Source organism: Oncorhynchus kisutch, linkage group LG4 (genome assembly GCF_002021735.2).
Source record: "Oncorhynchus kisutch isolate 150728-3 linkage group LG4, Okis_V2, whole genome shotgun sequence".
NCBI classification, from domain to species: domain Eukaryota; kingdom Metazoa; phylum Chordata; class Actinopteri; order Salmoniformes; family Salmonidae; genus Oncorhynchus; species Oncorhynchus kisutch.
The window spans coordinates 26,502,684-26,525,683 of record NC_034177.2 but is presented as its reverse complement, the minus strand read 5'-3'; the positions used below and the strand labels follow the sequence as shown (position 1 = coordinate 26,525,683).

General features: G+C 43.5%; 1 protein-coding gene across 3 annotated transcripts; it reads right to left on the bottom strand.

Annotated features, from left to right (window-relative positions):
* Nucleotides 1-270: 270 nt before the first annotated feature.
* Nucleotides 271-21,064, bottom strand: LOC109889311 (E3 ubiquitin-protein ligase Siah1). Of its 3 annotated transcripts, none has more exons than XM_020480653.2 (3): nucleotides 20,891-21,064; nucleotides 9,202-9,258; nucleotides 271-2,223 (listed from the first exon to the last, which is right to left on the bottom strand). In XM_020480653.2, exons 1-3 carry the CDS (start codon nucleotides 20,958-20,960, stop codon nucleotides 1,373-1,375), a joined length of 978 nt encoding a protein of 325 aa, XP_020336242.1. In that variant the 5' UTR covers nucleotides 20,961-21,064; the 3' UTR covers nucleotides 271-1,372. The 3 variants fall into 3 exon arrangements, with proteins under 3 accessions (XP_020336242.1, XP_020336243.1, XP_031678571.1); XM_020480654.2 differs by lacking the exon at nucleotides 20,891-21,064 and adding an exon at nucleotides 20,289-20,563; XM_031822711.1 differs by lacking the exon at nucleotides 20,891-21,064 and adding an exon at nucleotides 11,590-12,556.
* Between the last annotated feature and the right edge of the window lie 1,936 nt (nucleotides 21,065-23,000).

Here is a 23,000-nt window from a genome sequence, read left to right as displayed (position 1 = left end):
CACTAGGCCAGAACACAGACACCCCAGCCTCCACGGGGCTGGATAGGACTGAGAAACACATGCACGCACAATGTACCATAATCAACAATGCACCCCACAGCACACAAACCTTTGTGATCAGCAGTGCACTCATGCATGCCTATATGATTAAAGCCATCTGATGAGTATAAAGTGCTTAACTAGAATGATAATTCCGTGGTTGGAGTAAATCCCTGCCAATAAATAATGCTGTTATTGCCTATAGCAAATCACAGGGATGGAGAAATTGCACAAGGTATGAAAAAGAGATTTATTTAAATGACAAAATAAAACAAGACAATTAAGAGATGGGGACCAGCAACAGTACTATGTATCCACAGAGATGTTTGGCATTGCTACACCCACTCACAAACAGAATTTAGACAAAGACGGACAAACGACGAGCGAAAACTAACTTACAAAATAAAATAAAATACATTGAAGTTTTCGAAAGAACGACACAATTGATCTACAAACACTGAAAGATTAGCCACAAGGGTACAGCCTTTTTCATTCATTAAAAGTCATTACAAAAAGGATAACAATCTCCATTTAATAATAACGATATTATAACTGTAGAAACTGTCCTCATTCCTGGGGTGTATTCATTCAGGACCTACCTGAATTTGTCCAATAGAAACTCTTGTTTTAGTTGTAAAACGCTTTGCAACAGACAAAATGTTTTGCAACAGAATTGGAGTAACGAATACACCCCTGGTCAGATATTCAGTGGTTTAGGCTGAAACCGTTGGACTCCAGAGAGACCAAACTAGCTTTTCAGCCAATGTCCGAGCACACAGTACTAGGACCTTCTCATCCAAGGAGGGGAAAAAGGACAACATAATTAAAAATCAAAAACATTAATAGTTCATTTCACTTCGACTCAACTGAAATGCAATATATAAAAAATAAAAACATTTGCCATTGTTTTTGATGCCCCACCCTCCCTCAAATTGAGTCCACCCACTCCGTCTCTCACTATCTGTAACACTTCTGCCAGCTTCCCTCTGCAAAGATGGACCACAAAACTGAGCCCCCACCTGTTGAAGTGTTCACTCCATAGGTGTGCTCTGGGTTGAAGGGCATTGGTGGATTATCCTCAGAAAAACTTACCTTTAAATATTGAACGAATATTGTATTGAAGCCTAAAATTTAATCCCAGGGATAGAGTTCCATTGTTTGCATCAAGCTCTTACCAATCTGTGAAAGTTCTAAACCACAATTTACAATGGCAACAGGTTCCTTGGGACAACACTTACACCCTGCTGCTCTCCAAACCCAGGTTTCCTGTGTGGAGTGTGTATATGTGTGTCTGTATGCATGTGTGTGTTAGTGGCTGTCCACCTGACAGTCCTCAGCACATGGATATGGTGACATTGATGCCCAGGTTCCCGTTCTCAGCGAACAGCTGCGCGATGGAGGTGTCAAACACCAGGCAGTCGCTGTTCATAATGGCCGTGGCAATGCCCTCGTGGATGGAACGGGGCGTGGCCTCCCAGGTGAGCCGTCGCCGGTGCCCGTTGAGCTCCAGGCGGTAGGCAAAGTTCTCTGCCTGCTTCCGCGTGCCGATTAGCTGCACAATGGCAAAGAACTGCTGGTGGCCGTCGTATTTCTCCTGCTTCTCCAGGACCAGCATGAAGTGGAAACCAAAGCAGGACTGCATCATGACCCAGTCCACTGCTCCAGGCAGGTTAATGTCTGTAGCCAGGAACACGATGTCCTCGCCCTGCAGCGTGGTGATGGATTTGTGCTGGTGCATGAGGTGGGGCATTACCGCGTCCAACGAGCCCTGCCACTTACAGGAGGCCCCTGGGCAGGGGCAGGAGTATGGCCGGAACTCACACAGCTCCTCGTGCTCCGCCTTGTCTGTGTGGGGCAGCGTTACCTCACAGCCCGACGACGCATACTTGCAGGGGAACAGCACAGAGTTGGCCACCTTCTCCATGGCCAGGTTCCGGATGGAGCCCAGCGGGCCCCGACAGGTGGGGCAGCAGGTGAGCTTGGGACGGCAGTTGCTGCAGACCAGGTGGCCGCTCTGGCACTGCAGGATGGGGGGCAGCACATAGTCGAAGCAGACAGGGCACTCAAACAGGCTGGCCAGGTCGCTGTTAGAGGCTGTAGTGCCGGACAGGGTGGGGATGCGCTGGGAGGGGGCGCACTTGGAGGTTCCTGTTGGCAGCGCTGTGGCGGTCTGGCGACTCATTTCTGTCGAGAAACACAGGGGTTAGAGACACACTGGGCGAATAACTGAACTAGACATTTGGTGAGAACACTAAAATAGGTGATAGTAGTGGGGGAATGTGAAGACAAATGTCAAGCCTCTCATGGAGACTTACCAGGTCACGTAGGCAATATGGTATAAAAACAGAGAAGGGCACATAAAGTACATGAGGCATATAGATCACATGGACTATGATCAATGAATACCAGACTAACAAAGTCATGGAGATCGCTGTAACAGAGAGGCAGACGAAGATGAAATCTAGAGCATGTCTCCTCCATGCAGAGACCCCTGCCATGTAAATTAACATAGAGCTAGGCCTCAGGGCCTCTAAAGAGATGTATTCACTGATAGCAATGTTCCTCTCCCAGCACAGCTGCAGTACAGTGGGCCTGGTTGGGGCCTCAGGGCAGGCAGCCCTCTACACTGATGAGTATCTCCCCTCCCTCTCTCTGGGGGTCAGCCTGGAGGCTCTGTGATACACCTATCTGTCCATTTGTTCTGATAAAGTCTGACCAGCGCAGGGCAAGCAGACAGCTTGGAGGAGCTATTATGGGTTTGGGAGAGCGACACAGATTTTAAAGGTTAAAAAATTGGGATGGTTGTGAGAGCAGAGCAGAGGGCTAGCTTGCTTCCTGTCAGCTGTTCCCATGGCAACATGCTGTGGTTGAGGGTTGAGGGCTTGCTGTGGTTGAGGGCTTTGTGGATGGGACGGCCCACCGATGGGAACAGGAGGGAGGGATGGATTTTCCCTGGGCCGCCTGGCAGGAGCTGGGTGTGACCCACCCCTGGCCCTGCTGCTACTGCTGTTTCTTTATATAACCCAAAGCCGTAGCACATTGTACAGCTCAGAGACTGGGAGGTGGGCAGGAAGACAGCTATGATGGGGGCACTGTGGTCCAGCCAAAATGGAGGTAGTTCACTGAAACTGTAGGAAGCACAGAAAGGGAGAGTGGAGGAGAGGAAGAGAGGGGCAGACTGGGCAGCAGGGCTGTGCGTGTAGGTGTCATTGAGCCTGCCTGTAAACACATCTGCTCTGATAAAGCTCTACCTATTTATAGGCCTCCTAGCGAGCAGCTCTGGACACACAAGCAACAACTGTGGACTAAATTAGCACAGAACAACAAGGCCAAGACTAGCAGACCTAAAAATAAATTTAAAAAATAACAAGCTAAGAACACATCTTGTTCAGATGGCAGAGTTGCACTTGGTGGCTATAGTCTGGTCCTTGCTATCTGGGATTGTTGTCACGTCCCTGCCCCATTAAGTTGATCTTTAAAATGGTTACGGTAAGGGTTTGGGCAGGGCTCTACAGTTTCTCTCACCTATGTGCCTAAATATTTTTATTTAAGAGCACCAGTGCACCCCAAAAAAACGATAAATGATCATTGTTGCAATGATTACATCACTGTACCGCAGCCCCAGTGCCATGGAGAATACACTGAGCGCGGATTCAAGACCGTCATGCATGCACCATTACTATAAAGAAAACAGCTTGTTACATGAAATATTTTTCATTGTGCTCCTAAATTTTTCAACATGTGCTCCTTGTATAAAAAAAAAAAAGTTCAGCATAAAGCCCTGGGTTAGAGTTAGGGTTAATAAAAGGGAATACTGGACACAGACATACAAAAGGCCTCATTGCCAAAATCCTGAAGTATACCTTTAAGGCTAGGGACGTCCCAAGGATCCCTGATAACTCTAACCCTGGGCGGTTAGTGTCGGTATGAGGTACAATATATATGCTGGCGTGAGCGAGCCCCTTAGCAGGAAGTCTGCAGTGACAGCAACAGAGTGTTTGTGTGTGTGTTGCTTCTGCAGCCTGCATGTGGGCAGTGGTGTGCTCCAATGCAGCAGGGAGGGAGATGCAGACAGCTCTTTAGTTTTGTTTGTCAACTGGAGGCATTGGTACCAGCAACCTACTCTACACCCTCATCCCAGTCTGTCTGCCTGCTGCTTGGCCCTCCTGGGTCCCTGCTGGATGCAGGCAGCCATGGGACTGGTGCAATAATGAGCATAATCATCACTGCTCTGAGAGTATGCTCATTAGTGTGCCTGCAGTGAAGATCATAGAAGGAACAGGTGACATGAGTGTTTCTCCTACTGAAGAGAAGATGTTTATGATTTTGAACCAGGGTGTACAGGCCAGAGTGAGGGAGCAGGTGAACGGAGGTTACTGTAGAGATCAAATCAAAGCAGTTTCATCAAAAATAGTGGAAATTAACCTCCCAATAAACACCCAAAACAGCCAGGTCTTGTGCCATAACAGTGCTCGACTTGAGCAGGAGTTCACCGGAGCCGAATACCAGCACCTCAAAATATTCTACAAGCTCAAGCAGTAAAACATTTGCGCGAAAGTATTGTGGAGCTCCTGTACCAAAATATAAAAACAGTACCGGAATGTATTTCAGTCCATGTCAAGTACTGCATCACAATCGTACAGTCAATAACACAATAGAAAAATCTATGTACAGTGTGTGCAAATGTAGAAAACTAGGGAGGTAAGGCAATAAATAGGCCATAGAGGCAAAATAATTACAATTTAGAATGGAGTGATAGATGTGCAGATGATTTGCAAGTAGAGAAACTGGGGTGCAAAAGAGCAAGAGGATAAATAACAATATGGGGATGAGATAGTTGGCTGTGCTATTTACAGATTTACTGTACCTGTACACAGCCATCGGTAAGCAGCTCTGACAGCTGATGCTTAAATTTAGAGGGGGAGATATGAGTCTCCAGCGATTTTTGCAATTCATTCCAGTCATTGGCAGCAGAAAACTGGAAGGAAAGGCTGACAAAGTAAGTGTTGGCTTTGGGGATGACCAGTGAAATATACCTGCTGAGCGCGTGCTATGGGTGGGTGTTGCTATAGTGGCCAGTGAGCTGAGATAAGGCGGGGCTTTACCTAGCAAAGACTTAGATGACTTGGAGCCAGTGGGTTTGGCGACGAATATGTAGTGAGGGCCAGCCAACGAGAGCATACAGGTCGCAGTGGTGGGTAGTAATATGGGGCTTTGTTTACAAAATGGATGGCACTGTGATAGACTGCATCCAATTGCTGAGTAGAGTGTTGGAGGCCATTTTGTAAAATGACATCGCCGAAGTCAAGGATCGGTAGGATAGTCAGCTTTACATAGGGTATGTATGTTTGGCAGCACGAGTGAAGGAGGCTTTGTTTTGCAAAATAGGAAGTTGATTCTAGATTTAATTTGGATGCTTAATTTGAGTCTATGAAGGATGCCCTGAGGGTGTCTCAGGGGGAGTGGGAATTGCAAATAACACATTTTCATTTCCCACCCCACACCTGTACAGGTTATCCACTTGTACATACAGAGAAACAGAACTATATATGCACCCCCTAATTATAATTTTCTTATGGTTAAGAGGGCAGAATTACTTTTACTGGAAAGAGGTGGTATTTAAACTCAGTGGAGTAGGCTACCTCAGGCTCTGGTAGGACTGGGTGAGCAGTCAGAACTGTATGTGTCGACTGTGGTCAGTGTCCTAGGATGGGCTGACTTGTGGTGCGGTTACAAGTGGAAACTCGAGGCCATGTCTTCACACTGGAACACAGGCAGTTGTACAGAATCACTTCAAGAGATCTAGTGCTTCCCCCTAGGATTTTTTCTAAAGCACCAGTGACAAAGTCAGCCTGGTAGTGGGCTTGTGGCACGGTTTTAGAGGAACAGAGCCAATTTTCCTGCAATTATATACATTTTGCCATGGCTTATGCAGTGTTCTTATGCCACCCGAAAGACTCAAACATAAGCAATTAGTGGCTTTATTGTCATGAGAAACGTGTTTACATAAGAGGTCAGCATGGCCAATTAATTAGGGCGGATTACAAGACTGCGCGGCAGGCTGACCACCTGTTACGCAGCAAGCAAGGAGCCAAGGTAAGTTGCTAGCTAGCATTAAACTTATCTTCTAAAAACAATCTTCACATAATCACTAGTTAACTACACAGGGTTGATGATATTACTAGTTTAACTAGCTTGTCCTGCATTGCAAATAATCAATGCGGTGCCTGTTAATTTATCATCGAATCACAGCCAACATCGCCAAACGGGTGATGATTTAACAAGCGCATTTGCGCTGTCGTCGCACCAATGTACCTAACCATAAACATCGGCTTTCTTAAAATCAATACACAAGTATATATATTTTTAAACCTGCATATTTAGCTAAAATAAATTAATGTTAGCAGGCAACATTAACTAGGGAAATTGTGTCACTTCTCTTGCGTTCTGTGCAAGCAGTCAGGGTATATGCAGCAGTTTGGGCCACCTGGCCCGTTGCAAACTGTGTGAAGACCATTTCTTCCTAACAAAGACCATAATTAAATTTTCCAGAATTATGACATAACAGCAATATTTAGACTTATGGATGCCACCCGGAACGGTTCCGTATTTCACTGAAAGAATAAAAGTTTTGTTTTCAAAATTATAGTTTCCAGATTTGACCATATTAATGACCTACCTACCTATTTCTGTGTGTTTATTATAATTAAGTCTATGATTTGATATTTGATAGAGCAGTCTGAGCAGTGGCAGCAGGCTAGTAAGCATTCATTCAAACAGCACTTTCCTGCATTTACCAGCAGCTCTTCACAATGCTTGAAGCACAGCGCTGTTTATGACTTCAAGGCTATCAACTTCCCGAGATTAGGCTGGCAATCCTATAGGTCCTATAAGAACATCCAATAGTCAAAGGTATATGAGATACAAATGGTATAGAGAGAAATAGTCCTATAATAACTACAACCTAAAACTTCTTAACTGGGAATATTGAAGACTCATGTTAAAAGGAACCACCAGCTTTCATATGTTCTCATGTTCTGAGCGAGGAACTTAGTTAGCTTTTTTACTTTTACGTGCTTCTCCAACACTGTGTTTTTGCATAATTAAAACCAAACATGTTTCATTATTTATTTGAGACTAAAATTATTTCATTTATAATATTAAGCTAAAATTAAGTGTTCATTCTAGAGATCGACCGATTATGATTTTTCAACGCCAGTACCGATTTTTGGAGGACCAAAAAAAGCCGATACCGATTAAATCGGCCAATTTTTGGTTGTAATAATGACAACAATACTGAATGAACACTTATTTTAACTTAATATAATACATCAATAAAATCAATTTAGCCTCAAATAAATAATGAAATATGTTCAATTTGGTTTAAATAATGCAAAAACAAGGTTTTGGAGAAGAAAGTAAAAGTGCAATATGTGCCATGAAAGAAAGCTAACATTTAAGTTCCTTGCTCAGAACATGAGAACATATGAAAGCTGGTGGTTCCTTTTAACATGAGTCTTCCATATTCCCAGGTAAGAAGTTTTAGGTTGTAGTTATTATAGGACTCTCGCTCTCTATACCATTTGTATTTCATATACCTTTGACTATTGGATGTTCTTATAGGCACTTTAGTATTGCCAGTGTAACGTATAGCTTCCGTCCCTCTCCTCGCCCCTACCTGGGCTCGAACCAGGAACACATCGACAACAGCCACCCTCGAAGCAGCATTACCTATGAAGAGCAAGGGGAATAACTACTCCAAGTCTCAGAGCGAGTGACATTTGAAACGCTATTAGCCTGCACCCCGCTAACTTGCTAGCCATTTCACATCAGTTACACCAGCCTAATCTCGGGAGTTGATGGGCTTGAAGTCATAAACAGCGCAATACTTGAAGCACAGCAAAGAGCTGCTGGCAAAACGCAAAAAAGTGTCATTTGAATGAATGCTTACGAGCCTGCTGGTGCCTACCATCGCTCAGTCAGACTGCTCTATCAAATCATAGACTTAATTATAACATAATAACACGAGCCATAGGTCATTAATGTGGTCGAATCCGGAAACGTTCATTTCGAAAACAAGACGTTTATTCTTTCAGTGAAATACGGAACCGTTCCGTATTTAATCTAAAGGATGGCATCAATAAGTCTAAATATTCCTGTTACATTGCACAACTTTCAATATTGTCATAATTACGTAAAATTCTGGCAAATTAGGTGGCCCAAACTGTTGCATACACCCTGACTCTGCGTACAATGAACGCAAGAGAAGTGACACAATTTCACATGGTTAATAATGCCTGCAAACCTGGATTTATTTTAGCTAAATATGCAGGTTTAAAAATATATACTTCTGTGTATTGATTTTAAGAAAAGGCATTGATGTTTATGGATAGGTACACCTTGGAGTCCTTTTTCGCGAATATGCACCGCATAGATTATATGCAACGCAGGACACGCTAGATAAACTAGTAATATCAACCATGTGTAGTTAATTAGTGATTATGATTGATTGACTGTTTTTTATAAAGATAAGTTTAATGCTAGCTAGCAATTTACCCTGGCTTACTGAATTCGCGTAACAGGCAGGCTCCTCGTGGAGTGCAATGAGAGGCAGGTGGTTCGAGCGTTGGACTAGTTAACTGTAAGGTTGCAAGATTGAATCCCCGAGCTGACAAGGTAAAAATCTGTCGTTCTGCCCCTGAACAAGGCAGTTAACCCACCGTTCCTAGGCCGTCATTGAAAATAAGAATTTGATCGTAACTGACTTGCCTGGTTAAATAAAGATTAAATAAAAGGTGGGGGAAAAAAATAAGAAGATATCGGCCAAACCGATTTCCGTTTGTTATGAAAACTTGAAATCGGCCATTATCGGCCACACGAGAAGGAGTAGCTCAAAATGTCCCTCCACATGGAGAGGAGTCGATTACTAAACCAGCTGAAGGTGGTAGCTCACTGGGCCTTCATTAGATGACCTGTACATTGTGGACCCCAGGAAGAGTAGCTGCTGCTTCGCAACACCTAATGGGGATCCCAATAAAATACCAATCCCCCAAACACCTGTTTTACCAACCAAGTCACTTTCCCTGCGTTAACCCAAAAACACAGCTCTCTCATACAGATCTCACTCACACGGACACACACGAGAAAGAAAATGTTGCTTGCCTTCGTCCATAAGATTCCCAAATAAGGCTTTCTTCTTCTCTTGAAATGTGGGGACCTCTGAAAGGGGAGAGAGAAAATAGAGGTTAACTAGTGGAGTAAAAACAAGACAAGAAATAGAGTCAAACGGAGCCGAGGTCTCCATAGAAACACACCAATCAGCATCACTGAAGTCGCAGTTCTGTGAAGGCCCATAAGGCCACCTTCTGTTCTCTGCTGGGCAACCACTCAGGGCTGGTCATGGGCAACAGTTCTAGCTATAGTATACACTGAAGGTGGACATGTGTTGGGGACTGGGACCTGCTCAAACTTCAGCCAATACAAATGCAGTGTTAACCAGTGAGCCGAGGAAAGAAAACGTCATGGCTACGGCAGTTCTCTCTGAGACAAGTGCTAATACTGAGCTCTCTTGGCCCATCAAAGATTCTGCTGAAAAACCACAGCTTCCATCATGCAATGGGTTAACAACACTAATGCAAAGTATATTACATGAAGCATCGATTTCCCCCTTCAGTCTTTCCCTTAGAACTACCTTTAAATATTTAAGAATGTTCCATCGAAAATTCAGAGGCACTTACGTTTTTACACCATCCACTAGCATTTAGGCCTGCTATCACATTACAACAACTTGGGCTAGACCTTGCTAAATATCCTCGCTACCTGACACGAACATAGAAATTACTTTACAAAATCAGTCAACTGATTGACAAGGATGCAAACTGGTAAGTGCCCACAAAGTGACAAACCAAATGTGCATGGAAACCAGTGTAAAGCGCAATTTAAAAAAAATATTCTGGAGAACAACAAGTACACAATACACATTTGATTAAAATCACAATACTCCCAATTTTCTAAACCACAATAACGAGAGAAAAGTGTCCTAGTAGTGAGAGTTGGGTTCTTTGGTCTGGGTTGAAGGTTGATCATGAAATGTCTCCCCAGACAGGAATATATAGCGCACTACGTAGATTATTTGCCGAATTCCATAAAGCCACAACCATGCTTAAAACACACAGGGCATAGTTGCCCTTTAAAATCAATTGCACACCAACAAGATACCATTGTATTAAGATAAAGGTGTTTGTGGCGGTTCTTGTAACAGTGTTTCATGTGATTGGAGAGTTTACAAATCAAATATGCTCAACCGATTGATACAAATCATGATAAAGCTGACATGCTACTTTGCAGTAAACATTTAATTGGGAAAGCCTTTAGAAATGACTGTTTAGGCATGCTAACTGGCTACACAACAACAGATAGGCAGACAGAAATCAGGAGGTACTTCAGAAAGATTCAGGAAATACATTCTATTCATGAATTGAGCAACGAGTGCAATAACTACTTTTCTAATAAGTTCAAGTTAAAGTTAAATGTGCTCAGTCCAGAGCCTCAGCCACTGATTGATATGAGACAACAACCCCCCCCCATTCACATGGATGCCGGAAAGCGACAAGTTTGCATCCCTGGATCGAGGTCCTGATTGTGGTCTTCTGTAGCTCAGTTGGCAGACTTGGTAGAGAATGGTGCTTTCAACGGCAGGACAGTAGGTTCGATTCCCATGTGTCAAATGTTTGCACGCATGACTGTAATCCGCTTTGGGTAAAAGAGTCTGTGTCAAATGGCATATATTATTATTGACCCAAATCTCTGCACCGAACTCATGTCAGATTTGTAGTTTTAACATCTGGCTACCCCGGTCTAACCCATTTGTTGAATCGTGTTTTTGTGTAAAACCATGAATTCTCATCACTAGCCCGTTAAAATATGACTTATTGAAGATGACAGCCGGTAAGGAGCACCAGAAACTAGCAGATGCAGGCTAAACCCAAAACATAACACTATCATGTGCATCAGCAGCCTCCTCCATGTAGGCATCTGGCTTTGAGTTAGTGTGGACTAGAAGAGTCGGGCGAGTCTCCTCCTGCCCTGCCTCCTTACTGTAAACTCCTGCTGCTGTTTACTACCAAACACACACTGTCTGCCTGTGCTCTGTGCCCTCCACACACACAACCACTTTAAAGCAGTCCAATAAAGTGACGTAACAGCCTACATCTGAACAGAGGGAGACAGAATGAGAGTTGGCAACCATGAGTGTTGAAAAAAACATTTCTTCTCAACACAAACATGCCTTTATTTGTTGTCCACTCATGTCGTCTCTCTCACGATCCTGCACACACACAATCAATTAGAATCTGCAGTACTTTGCAGAAAACAAAGCCAAATGTCAGGACAGAAGTGAACACCTGTAGGTATTTATGACGCCACAGTTGCACCCCAGGTATAGGAGGAGCATGGGAAAGGGCAAACATTCCATTCCAACAGACATTTTTCCCCACTGAAAATTAGCAGTGGGGCATTTATGAGCCACAGAGTGCAAATAGGACTTCTTACCTTTGGGGTTGTTGGCTGTTCTAGTGGCTATGCATGTGAAGAGCTTGAGCACCCCCTTCCATGAGTTCACAGGCTGCACATTAGCTCTGCCCGACATAGGGAGAGAGTGAGGGAACTCTTCATTGCGTTTTTTCCATAGAAACAAAACAGCCCATAACAGAGGGCCGCTCCTTTCCGGTCCCCCCCCCCCCCCCCTCCTTTGGGTCTCTGCCTAAACCCCCATCTGAAAACACAGATGTACTACTTCTATCAGAGCCTGAGAGTCCATGGACAGACACCTTGGAGGGATGGAAGCCTCATACAGAGCCAAAGAGAGAACACACAGAAATACACTGATCCAGGCTCTTCTTTCACCACCACAGCAGAGGGAGCAGGAGGCTAGAATCCAAAAATCCTCTTTAAAGTGCAGCCCAGGAAAAGGCCAAGAAAGTGTGGAGGACCCGAGGGTGGGGGCGAACAGAGACCCAAAAACACGTTGCTGTAATTCAGGAATGTTACACAAGTATATCCAGCTCCCAGAGCCTAGCAGGCAGCTTGGGAAGCAGTCAGCTTTGGCAGCAGGCAGGCAGCCCAACCAGGGAGAGAGGGAAAGAAAGGGAGAACATTGAAGAGGAAGCTAAGGAAACACTGGCAGTGTTTTTCTCCTTCTGAAAGCGTAGTTGAGCCCTGGTGTAAGTACCCTCCCTGCATCCTCTGGTTGATCCAGATCCAGTCAAGAAGGCAGCTGCTCCAGGCAGAGAGAGGGAACTCCCAGGCAGGCAGCTGGGTGAAAGAGATCGACAATCCTGGCTGAGCACCACAGAGCAGTCCCTCTAGAGGGATCTACACAGTCTATGCAACGGATCCGACAGAGGGTCGCTGCTGCTCCCTGTAGGCTAAGGAGACCAACAGACTGGAGAGAGTATGCTCACATTCTCCCTCACTCTCCTGAGGTGTGAGGCCCCTTCTCCTGGGCTCAGCCCTTCTCAGATTACAGTCTGCCTGCTCTGGCAGCTCCACCTCCAGCATGGCTGACACCTTCCTTCCTGCCTCTCTGCTCCCTTCCTTCCTCTGACCACGTGGACTAGACAAGAGACTGGAGAGGGTAAGAGTCTGAAAACACAACTACTGTTAAATACACTCTGACCTCCGAACCCATAGCAGCTTCACAGTGGAGTGAACACCCCAAAACACAAAAAAAGTCAGACTATACATGAAATGCAAAGCACTTTCAGAGTGGATACCAAAAAAATACTCCATACTTACCCTCTTAACAGACACCCCACCATAACTTACATGTCCACTACTTGTGTACTCTAAATGGTAACTGCTGTATCCAATCAAATCCAAAATAGACTTCCCATGAGGCATGGCCTATCTGTGAGAGCAAAGTGAAAGTAAATCATCAAATAAAATAAAAAGAATAGTCAGCACCATGGCCAAAGTTAACAGCCCACAAAGTCCAGGTAAAAGACAAATATCACTAGTCACCATTTGACAGGCTTATGGCTGTATTTGTTTATCATCAGGCCTTTTGTCTCTCAATATTTCAGACCATCCAACTTATACCATGTCACAAAATATTTTTCAGCAACAGATATGGCATGACCTTACAGAATGCTAGAACAGCAACGATCTATTCTATACAGACCTCATTACCAACCTAACGATACTAATAAACTGACAATAGACTAGACAGAAGATCCATTCACTGCCCTTTCCCCTCCTCCCTGATTAACATTTGAAGGCTATTACACAGACAGAGGTATTCCTACTAAAAGCAGCTGGATATTCTTTGGTATCCTGCAACAGACTGGTGAACAAAAGGTTACTCAGGCAGGCACCAGACAGAGCATATAAAGAGCATATAAACAGTAGCAGCAGCATGCAAAAGGGTAGCTCTTATGGTTGCTCTTAAAGTATAATGTCTTAAAGCCACAGCTACAGTAATTTGGATATAGCCTACATCTTGATTTGGTAAGAACATGACTAAAAAACCTTTGTCAAGCATATTGTTAGAGGAGGGCAGGGGGGGGGGACTGAATTCCCATGAATGAGAAGTGTCAACATTTACATCAAATCTAGACAGACACCTGCAAAGGGACAGAATGCATAGAACTCGACCAGCAGGATGCAAAACAGGTTCCCCGGGGGAAATGTACCATCGGTCTACCACAAAGAACACAACAATAAAGACAGACAGACGTAACACTTTGGCTGATAAAGGAATAGGAGTAAAGTCTGATCAGAAGAGAGAGGGGCCTACTTTCACTCTTAAATTAATCCATGGAAACACCGTCCATGAAGGATAAACAGTTGCAGTGACAAACCATTCCTCCACCTCATAAAACAAGCACATGCAATCATCTACCTTCCCAAAGAAAAACCAACTCTCCTCAAAATGGAAATAAAAAAAATTAAACGGGTATACTACAAAGCAGGATCAATGAGTTAGCCTGCTAACTTTGACAAACCAACCATAATGAAAGAAAATAAACGTAGATGTATTTTTGGTTTTTGAGTCAATTGGATCATGCCCATTTCAAGAATACCTCAAATGCCGACAATATTATCTCCCAAGAGAATTCTCTTTGGTTATCTTCTTATGGCTGGGGGGGGGGCAGTATTGAGTAGCTTGGATGAATAAGTTGCCCAAAGTAAACAGCCTGCTCCTCCGTCTCAGTTGCTAATATATGCATATTATTATTATTAGTATTATATAGAAGATACTCTAAAGTTTCTAAAAATGTTTGAATGATGTCTGAGTATAACAGAACTCATATGGTAGGCAAAATCCTGGGGAGAAATCAAAACAGGAAGTGAGAAATCTGAGCTTTGTATATATTCACCAGAGTCCCCAATGAAATCCCCTTGAGATATTCATGATGTTGCACTGCCTAGGGGTTCCACTAGATGTCAACCATCAATAGAAATTTGAATGAAACTTCTATGGTGTTGTGGGAGTGAATGAGAGCAGAATGTATCAGGTGTCTGGCCGTCAGCCATTTTCTGATCACGTGCATTCCTCATGGTATTCACTTGCATTCCATTGCTCTTGAAGACACGAAGGAATACTCCGGTTGGAACTTTATTGAAGCTATCGTTAAAAACATCCTAATGATTGATTCTGTACTTAGTTTTAAATGTTTCTTCGACCTGTAATATAACTTTTAAAGTTATTGTCCGATATAATGCTGACCAGAATGAGCGTTTGGATATGTATACCAAACACGCTAACAAATGAAGGTATTTGGACATAAATAACATATCATTGAACAAAAACAAACATTTATTGTGGACCTGGGATTCCTTTCTGATGTAGATCAATGGTACGGGAATATTTATCATGTAATTTCTTGTTTATGTTGACGCCATCGTTGCGGCTATTGTGACTTTTACTTCTGAGCGCAGTCTCAGATTATTGCATGGGTTTGTTTTTCAGTAAAGTTTTTTTGAAATCTGACACAGCGGTTGCATTAAGGAGAGGTATATCTATAATTCCATGTGTATAACTTGTATTATCATCTACATTTATGATGAGTATTTCTGTTGAATGATGTGGCTATGCAAAATCACTGGATGTTTTTGGAACTAGTGAATGTAACGCGCCAATGTAAACTCATATTTTGATAAATATGAACTTTATCAAACAAAACATACATGTATTGTGTAACATGAAGTCCTATGAGGGTCATCTGATGAAGATGATCAAACGTTAGTGATTCATTTTCTCTCTATTTGTGGTTTGTGACTCTAGCTGGAAAACCTTTTTCTGAAAAAATGGCTGTGTTTTTCTATGGCTATTGCTGTAAAGCATATTTGAAACCGGACACTGTGGTGGGATTAACAACATGATTAGCTTTAAACATACATACATGGTATGTATGTTTGAGGAATTTTAATTATGAGATTTTTGATGTTTTGAAATAGGCGTTCACTGGCTGTTGCCATATCGCTCCCGTTAACGGGATTGCAGACATAAGATAACATCACAGCCGTGTATATCCCCCCTCAAGCCGATACCACGACTGCCCTCAAGGAACTTCACTGGACAATGCAAACTGGAAACCATATATCCTGAGGCTGTATTTATTGTAGCTGGGGATTTTAACAAAGCAAATTTGAGAAAAAGACTACCTAAATTCTACCAGCATATTGACTGTAGCACTCGTGCTGGAAAAACAGCCATTGTTATTCCAACTTCTGGGATACATACAAGGCCCTCCCCTGCCCTCCTTTCAGCAAATCTGATCACGACTCCATTTTGCTCCTCCCTTCCTATAGGCAGAAACTCAAAACAGGAAGTACCCGTGCTAAGGATTATTCAAATCTGGTCTGACCAATCGGAATCAACGCCTCAAGATTGATCACGCGGACTGGGATATGTTCCGGGTAGCTTCAGAGAATAATATTGATGTATATACACACACACACACACACACACACACGGTTACGGAGTTTATCAAGAAGTGTATAGGAGATGCTGTACCCACTGTAACTATTAAAACATAGCCTACCAGAAACCGTGGATAGGATGGCAGCATTCGCACAAAACTGAAAGCACGAACCACCACATTTAACCAAGGCAGGGTGACTGGGAATATGGCAGAATAAAAACAGTAGTCATTCCCTCCGCAAGGCAATCAAACAGGCAAAACGTCAGTATAGAAACAAAGTGGAGTCTCAATTCAACGGCTCAGACAAGACATTTGTGGCAGGGTCTACAGACAATCACGGACTACAAAAGGCCACGTCGTGGACACAGACGTCTTGCTTTTGGACAAGCTAAACACCTTCTTTGCCCGCTTTGAGGATAACATAGTGCCACCACGCGGGCAGATACCAAGGACTGTGGGTTCTCCTTCTTTGTGGCCGACTTGTGTAAGACATTTAAAAGTGTTAACCCTCGCAAGGCTGCCAGCCCAGATGGCATCCCTAGCCGCGTCCTGAGAGCACGCGCAGACCAGCTGGCGTGTTTACAGACATGTTCAATCTCTCCCTATCCCAGTCTGCTGTCCCCACATGTACCCAAGAATGCAAAGGTAACTGAACTAAATGGCTATCACCCCATAGCACTCACTTCTGTCATCATGAAGTGCTTTGAGAGACTAGTCAAGGATCATATCACCTCCACCTTACCTGCCACCCTAGACCCACTTCAATTTGCTTACCGCCCCAATAGGTCCACAGACGATGCAATCACAATCACACTGCCCTATCCCATCTGGACAAGAGGCATACCTATGTAAGAATGCTGTTCATTGACTATAGCTCAGCATTCGACACCATAGCACCCTCCAAGCTCATCATCAAGCTCAAGGCCCTGGGCCTGAACCCAGCCCTGTGTAATTGGGTTCTGGACTTCCTGGCAGGCCGCCCCCAGGTGGTGACGGTAGGTAACAACACCTCAATTTTACTGATCCGCAACACTGGGGCCCCACAAGGACGAGTGCTCAGACCCCTCCTGTACTCCCTGTTCACCCATGACTGCGTGGCCATGCATGCCTCCAATTCAAACATTGAGGTTTGCAGACGACACAACAGTAGTAGACTTGATTACCAACAATGACGAAACAGCCTACAGGGGGGTGGTGAGGGCTCTGGGAGTGTGGTGCCAGGAAAATAACTGCTCACTCAACGTCAATAAAACAAAGGAGATGATCGTGGACTTCAGGAAACAGCAGAGGGAGTATCCCCCGATCCACATCAACAGGAAAAGGTGGAAAGCTTCAAGTTCCTTGGCGTACATATCACTGACAAACTGAAATGGTCCACCCACACAGACAGTGTTGGGAAGACAGCTCAGGAGGTTGAAGAAATGTGTCTTGTCACCTAAAACCCTCAACGTTTTACAGATGCACAATTGAGAGCATCCTGTTGGGCTGCATCACCGCCTGGTACGGCAACTGCACCACCCACAACCGCAGGGCTCTCCAAAGGGTGGTGCGGTCTGCTAAACGCATCACCGGGGGAAAACTACCGGCCCTCCAGGACACCTACAGCACCCGATGTCACAGAAAGGTCAAAAAGATCATTCACCCCACTATCATCCAGCAGGCGAGGTCAGTACAGGTGCATCAAAGCTGGAACTGAGAGACTGAAAAACAGCTTGTATCTCAAGGCCAACAGACCGTTAAACAGCCATCACTAGCGCAGAGAGGCTGCTGCCTACATAGACTTGAAATCATTGGCCACTTCAATAAATGGAACACTAGTCACGTTTAATAGTGTTTCCATGTCCTGCATTACTCATCTCATATGCATGTACTGTAATCTATACTATTCTACTGTATTTTAGCCTATGCCGCTCTGACATTGCTCATCCATATTTTTATATATTCTTAATTCCCTTCCTTAGATTTATGTGCATTAGGTATTTGTGAAATTGTTAGATATTACTTGTTAGATATTGCTACACTGTCGGAACTAGAAGCACAAGCATTTCGCTATATCCGCAATAACATATGCTAAACACGTATGTGACCAATAAAATTTGATTTGGCCAAACAGTTTCAGGATGGAGAAATTCACAACAGATAGCGTAGCCCTTGCCTAGCTCTCACATTTCAACTGCAAAAAATATATAACAGTAGTTTTACTATATATACACACACAAATTTACTTATAGTGAGTTTACTCCCATGAACAGACGATTTAGTCACTTAACATCCTGGTAGACAAGAGCAGCCTGGGCAGAGCATCCAAATCGGCCTGAACAGAACAGCATTATCAGCAGTAGCTGATGTTTTGCCACGGAGAAGGTATGTTGAGGGTTAGAATCTGAAGGCAGAAACACCCATCTTCAAACATCCATATACAGCCGTGCTCCTCTGCAAAACACACACACGCCTAATATCATGTTCAATCTATGCTGCAGGAGAGAGGGATACTGATTAAGATGGAGAGAACTGAAGAGGCAGAGAGAGCTAGTCAAGTGACTAGTCATGCTTTGTAAAGGATAAGAATGACCTCACTGCCTGAGTGTCACCAAACTGGAATTACTGCAGCTAGAGACACAGGGCTGTCACTATGTGGGGTTTACCATGTTTGATTCACTATGCATGTGCTGTTGCCAGCAAGTCAGGCAGTGACAAAGGACAGACTACTACATTCATGAACCAGGCAGTCAGCAATTACATTTTATTAAAACCCAGGCCAGCCCTAACACACCAATATTGGAAGTCTGATTAATTGTTTCTGTGCAACCCCACCAACAGAGCTCTGAAATGGTAGTCCTAAAAATAAGGTTATGCTTAGGCGAAGTAAATCAAACATAAAAGACCATGGTTCTCGGTTGTAGCTGTTAATGGACCTGAGATGGATGCTGTGCACAGTTACGTCCAGTCATGGCGAATCAGTAAAACAACTTGCAGAGTTGTGCTAACTAATCACAACATAGATACAAGAGCTAGCAGCTCAATTTTCAAATAGCTCATTAGGGAGACCATTTTCCTTGCAAGTAAGTTGACATGTATAACTCGATGAAGTAGCCTGTTACATTCTTCATTTTAGATTAAAAGCAGCAGCCATTTAAGGCACAAACCTGCAAATTGCATTGTTTTGCGAGTGATGGCTACTAAACTAAGCTTTCCAGCAAGACGTAGGAGCGTTACAGAATTTATTTAAGCAGCTGCTGTTGCACCTCGTTTGTAATATCTTAAGAGTCTTAATTTGATTATTTTTACATACATTTCAATTGTAAGATGTTCTCCAATCTCAGGTATTAGACTGGGCAATAGCTCTATATGAAATCATGCAGAATATCATGCAGAATATAGCCTAAGTATAACTGCATTAAATAATGTTGGAACTACAAAACATCGTCTTACTACTATGAGTTGAAGACTTGTCAACTGAGAAACATGGGATAAGGAATATAACATTTACAGAAATTCTACTACCCCTGCCACATCTGATTGCCACTAGCTCAGCTCGTCTACAATCCGACTGGAACGCGCCCATTCATGTTAGAGTTTCTGACAATACCATCGCCAACAGACATTTAAAAACAGTCCATTAGCAAACACGTGGAAGGTTGCAAGGTATATTCAACTAACTAGCTATGGAGGCCCAGATTCTGTAAGCAAAATGATGGGACGATGTCATCCCCATTGCAAACGCTAGTTAGCGTACAACGTAAACAAATCAATAAAGCATATTTTAATCGTTATAGTAACTAGCAGAAAAATAGATAGCAATACCTCAATTCTCACTTGCTGCGTAGATTACCTTAAGGTTAGCTGACAAATTCGACAAATGGCATGAGTAGACAGACAATTTTGGTAGGGCATGGTCATGATGGGAGTCAGCTAACGTTAGTTGTTTAATAACGTTAGTGGCTCGAGCGCGGCCTATCCGAATGTAGCCAAAGCTTGTTTTTTTATTATTATGTTTTTGCCAAGGCTAGGTAGTAGTCAGCTAGCTAACAATAGCTAACTAGCTAGCTAACGTTAGGTCGGAGAGTTAGTTACTGTAGCGATGTACAAGGCCTACTCTGTGGTGAAAGAAATAATCACATAACCAGCCACATACAGTGGCTATCTACACAGTAATGTTAGCTAGTTCACCAGCTATATTATCCGGCCAACGACGTCGAGTAATTTAGCTAACCAAGTTAGCTGAACTTGCTAGCTAAATTATTCTAACTACTTCAGCCTAGCAGCGGTGTTGTTTTTCGACTACAACCCGGTAAAACATCCGCACTCATTTGCACCCCTTACCTTGGTGTAAATATCCTTTTAATATTGTAGATAGCTAGCCACCGCGACGTAATCCACAAGGGATCCCGCTCCAATTGTACCGTCCTTCGCTCGTTAGCTATAGTGTTTTCCACATTCGGCTGTCCTCGAGAGACGAGACGCCTGTAGTCCTAGTACTCACCGGTCTCGGGCCCGCGCACAGTTGTTGAAATAGTTTCTTACGAGAGCGGCGCACAAGGGCATGAATGCGCTACTGGTTGAATGCGCCAATAGTTGAACAAGGCGTCATGACAAAATCTCTACAGTATCCTAACAGTAGCAGCTAATATAGTATTCTGCTCTATTTGTGGGCTTAATCTACCACACTCTGCATTCACTTGGGCTACTAAACCACGTATTATTCTGTAATGGAAACACAGTAATTAAATATGAAAAGTAGAAATAAAATAAAAATGGCTGTGTATGTATGTGTAGGTCCATGTGTTACACTGTGATTAACGCAATGAAGCTTTTCTTTACCATTTCCTAAAATGTATGTTATTTTTCTTGCTGTCTACTTAAAGGTTTGTGAATAATTTATAATCAAGGGACCTGTACAGTATTAATGAAACATTGATACCTACCTTTACCTGCCATGTGCTCCTGCTTGGATACTCTTACAAAGGATTTGTGCAGGCTAAAGTGATTCTCCATTACCCGTTACATGATAGGTACTGTTTGGCGTAGCCCAAAAATGTACTATTAACGAATGTAGACGAGCCGAACGTTACTCTTTAAGGTCCAAGGATCTTACAGTGCATTCAGAGAGTATTGATACACCTTGATTTATTCCAGATTTTGTTATGTTACAGCCTGAATTCATAATAGATTAAATATATATTTTTATCAACCATCTACACACAATACCCTTAATCACATTTTTTTTGTGTAGTCAGAAGTTTACATACTGTAACGACCCTGGGTTTATGAGCGCGGAACTCGACCACGCCCCACGAGCATGCCTTTGCGGTACAGTCGATAGCGCGTCGGACCTCGGGCTAGAAGGTCGAAGGTTCGATACCTGCTCCCTGCCTGTTTCATGACATTGGTGTCAGAAGTGATTGGACCTCGCATCCACGACAGTGCGTGTGCTTGGCCGGTGAGCGCGTTCCAGTAAGCCGTAGAGTCGCGTCCTCGCGCTCTTTGAAAAGAGGGAGTAGTGTAACGACCCTGGCTTTATAAGCAAGGAAATCGACGCTGTGGCATGAGCATGCTTTTGCGGCACAGTCGATAGCGCTCCGGACCTCGGGTTCGAGACCTACTCCCTGCTGTCTCATTACAATACACTTAGGTTGGAGTCATTAAAACTTGTTTTTCAACCACTCACCAAATTTCTTGTTAACAAACTATAGTTGTGGCAAGTTGGTTAGGACATTTACTTTGTGCATGACACAAGTCATTTTTCCAACAATTGTTTACAGACAGATTATTTCACTTATAATTCACTGTATCACAATTCCAGTGGGTCAGAAGTTTACATACACTAAATTGACTGTGCGTTTAAACAGCTTGTAAAATTCCAGAAAATGATGTCATGGCTTAAGAAGCTTCTGATCGACTAATTGACATAATTTGAGTCAATTGGCGGTGTACCTGTGGATGTATTTTAAGGCCTACCTTCAAACTCAGTGCCTCTTTGCTTGACATCATGGGAAAATCAAAAGAAATCAGCCAAGACCTGAGAAAAAATGTGTAGACCTCCACAAGTCTGGTTCATCCTTGGGAGCAATTTACAAATGTCTGAAGATACCACGGTCGTCTGTACAAACAATAGTACGCTAGTATAAACACCATGGAACCAGGCAGCCGTCATACCGCTCAGGAAGGAGACGTGTTCTGTCTCAGAGATGAATGTACTTTGGTGCGGAAAGTTCAAATCAACCTTGTGAAGATGCTGGAGGAAACAGGTACAAAAGTATCTATATCCACAGTAAAACGAGTCCTATATCGACATAACCTGAAAGTCCACTCCGCAAGGAAGAAGCCACTGCTCCAAAACCACCATAAAAAAAGCCAGACTACAGTTTGTAACTGCGCATGGGGACAAAGATCGTACTTTTTGGAGAAATGTCCTCTGGTTTGATGAAACAAAAATAGAACTGTTTGGCCATAATGACCATCGTTATGTTTGGAGGAAAAAGGGGGAGGCTTTCAAGCAGAAGAACACCATCCCAACTGTGAAGCATGGGGCCGGCAGCATCATGTTGTGGGGTTGCTTTGCTGCAGGAGGGACTGGTGAACTTCACAAAAAAAGATTGCATCATGAGGCAGGAAAATTATGTGGATATATTGAAGAAACCTCTCACAGCATCAGTCATGAAGTTAAAGCTTGGTCACAAATGGGTCTTCCAAATGAACAATGACCCCAAGCATACTTCCAAAGTTGTGGCAAAATGGTATAACGGCCACAAAGTCAAAGTATTGGAGTGGCCATCACAAAGCCCTGACCTCAGTCCTATAGAAAATGTGTGGGCAGAACTGAAAAAGAGTGTGCGAGCAAGGAGGCCTACAAACATGACTCAGTTACAGTATACCAGCTCTGTCAGGAGGAATGGAGAAATTCACCCAACACCCAACTTATTTTGGAAAGCTACCCAAAACATTTGACCCAAGTTAAACAATTTAAAGGCAGTGCTTCCAAATACTAATTGAGTGTATGTAAACTTCTGACCCACTGGGAACGTGATGAATGAA

Coding starts and splice junctions, on each gene's coding strand:
- LOC109889311 (XM_031822711.1), bottom strand. CDS start 11,686: ATGTCGGGCAGAGCTAATGTGCAGCCTGTGAACTCATGGAAGGGGGTG. Junction 9,259..11,589: donor AACAGCCAACAACCCCAAAG/GTAAGAAGTCCT, acceptor CTCCCCTTTCAG/AGGTCCCCACATTTCAAGAG. Junction 2,224..9,201: donor TGGGAATCTTATGGACGAAG/GCAAGCAACATT, acceptor GTTTCTCGACAG/AAATGAGTCGCCAGACCGCC.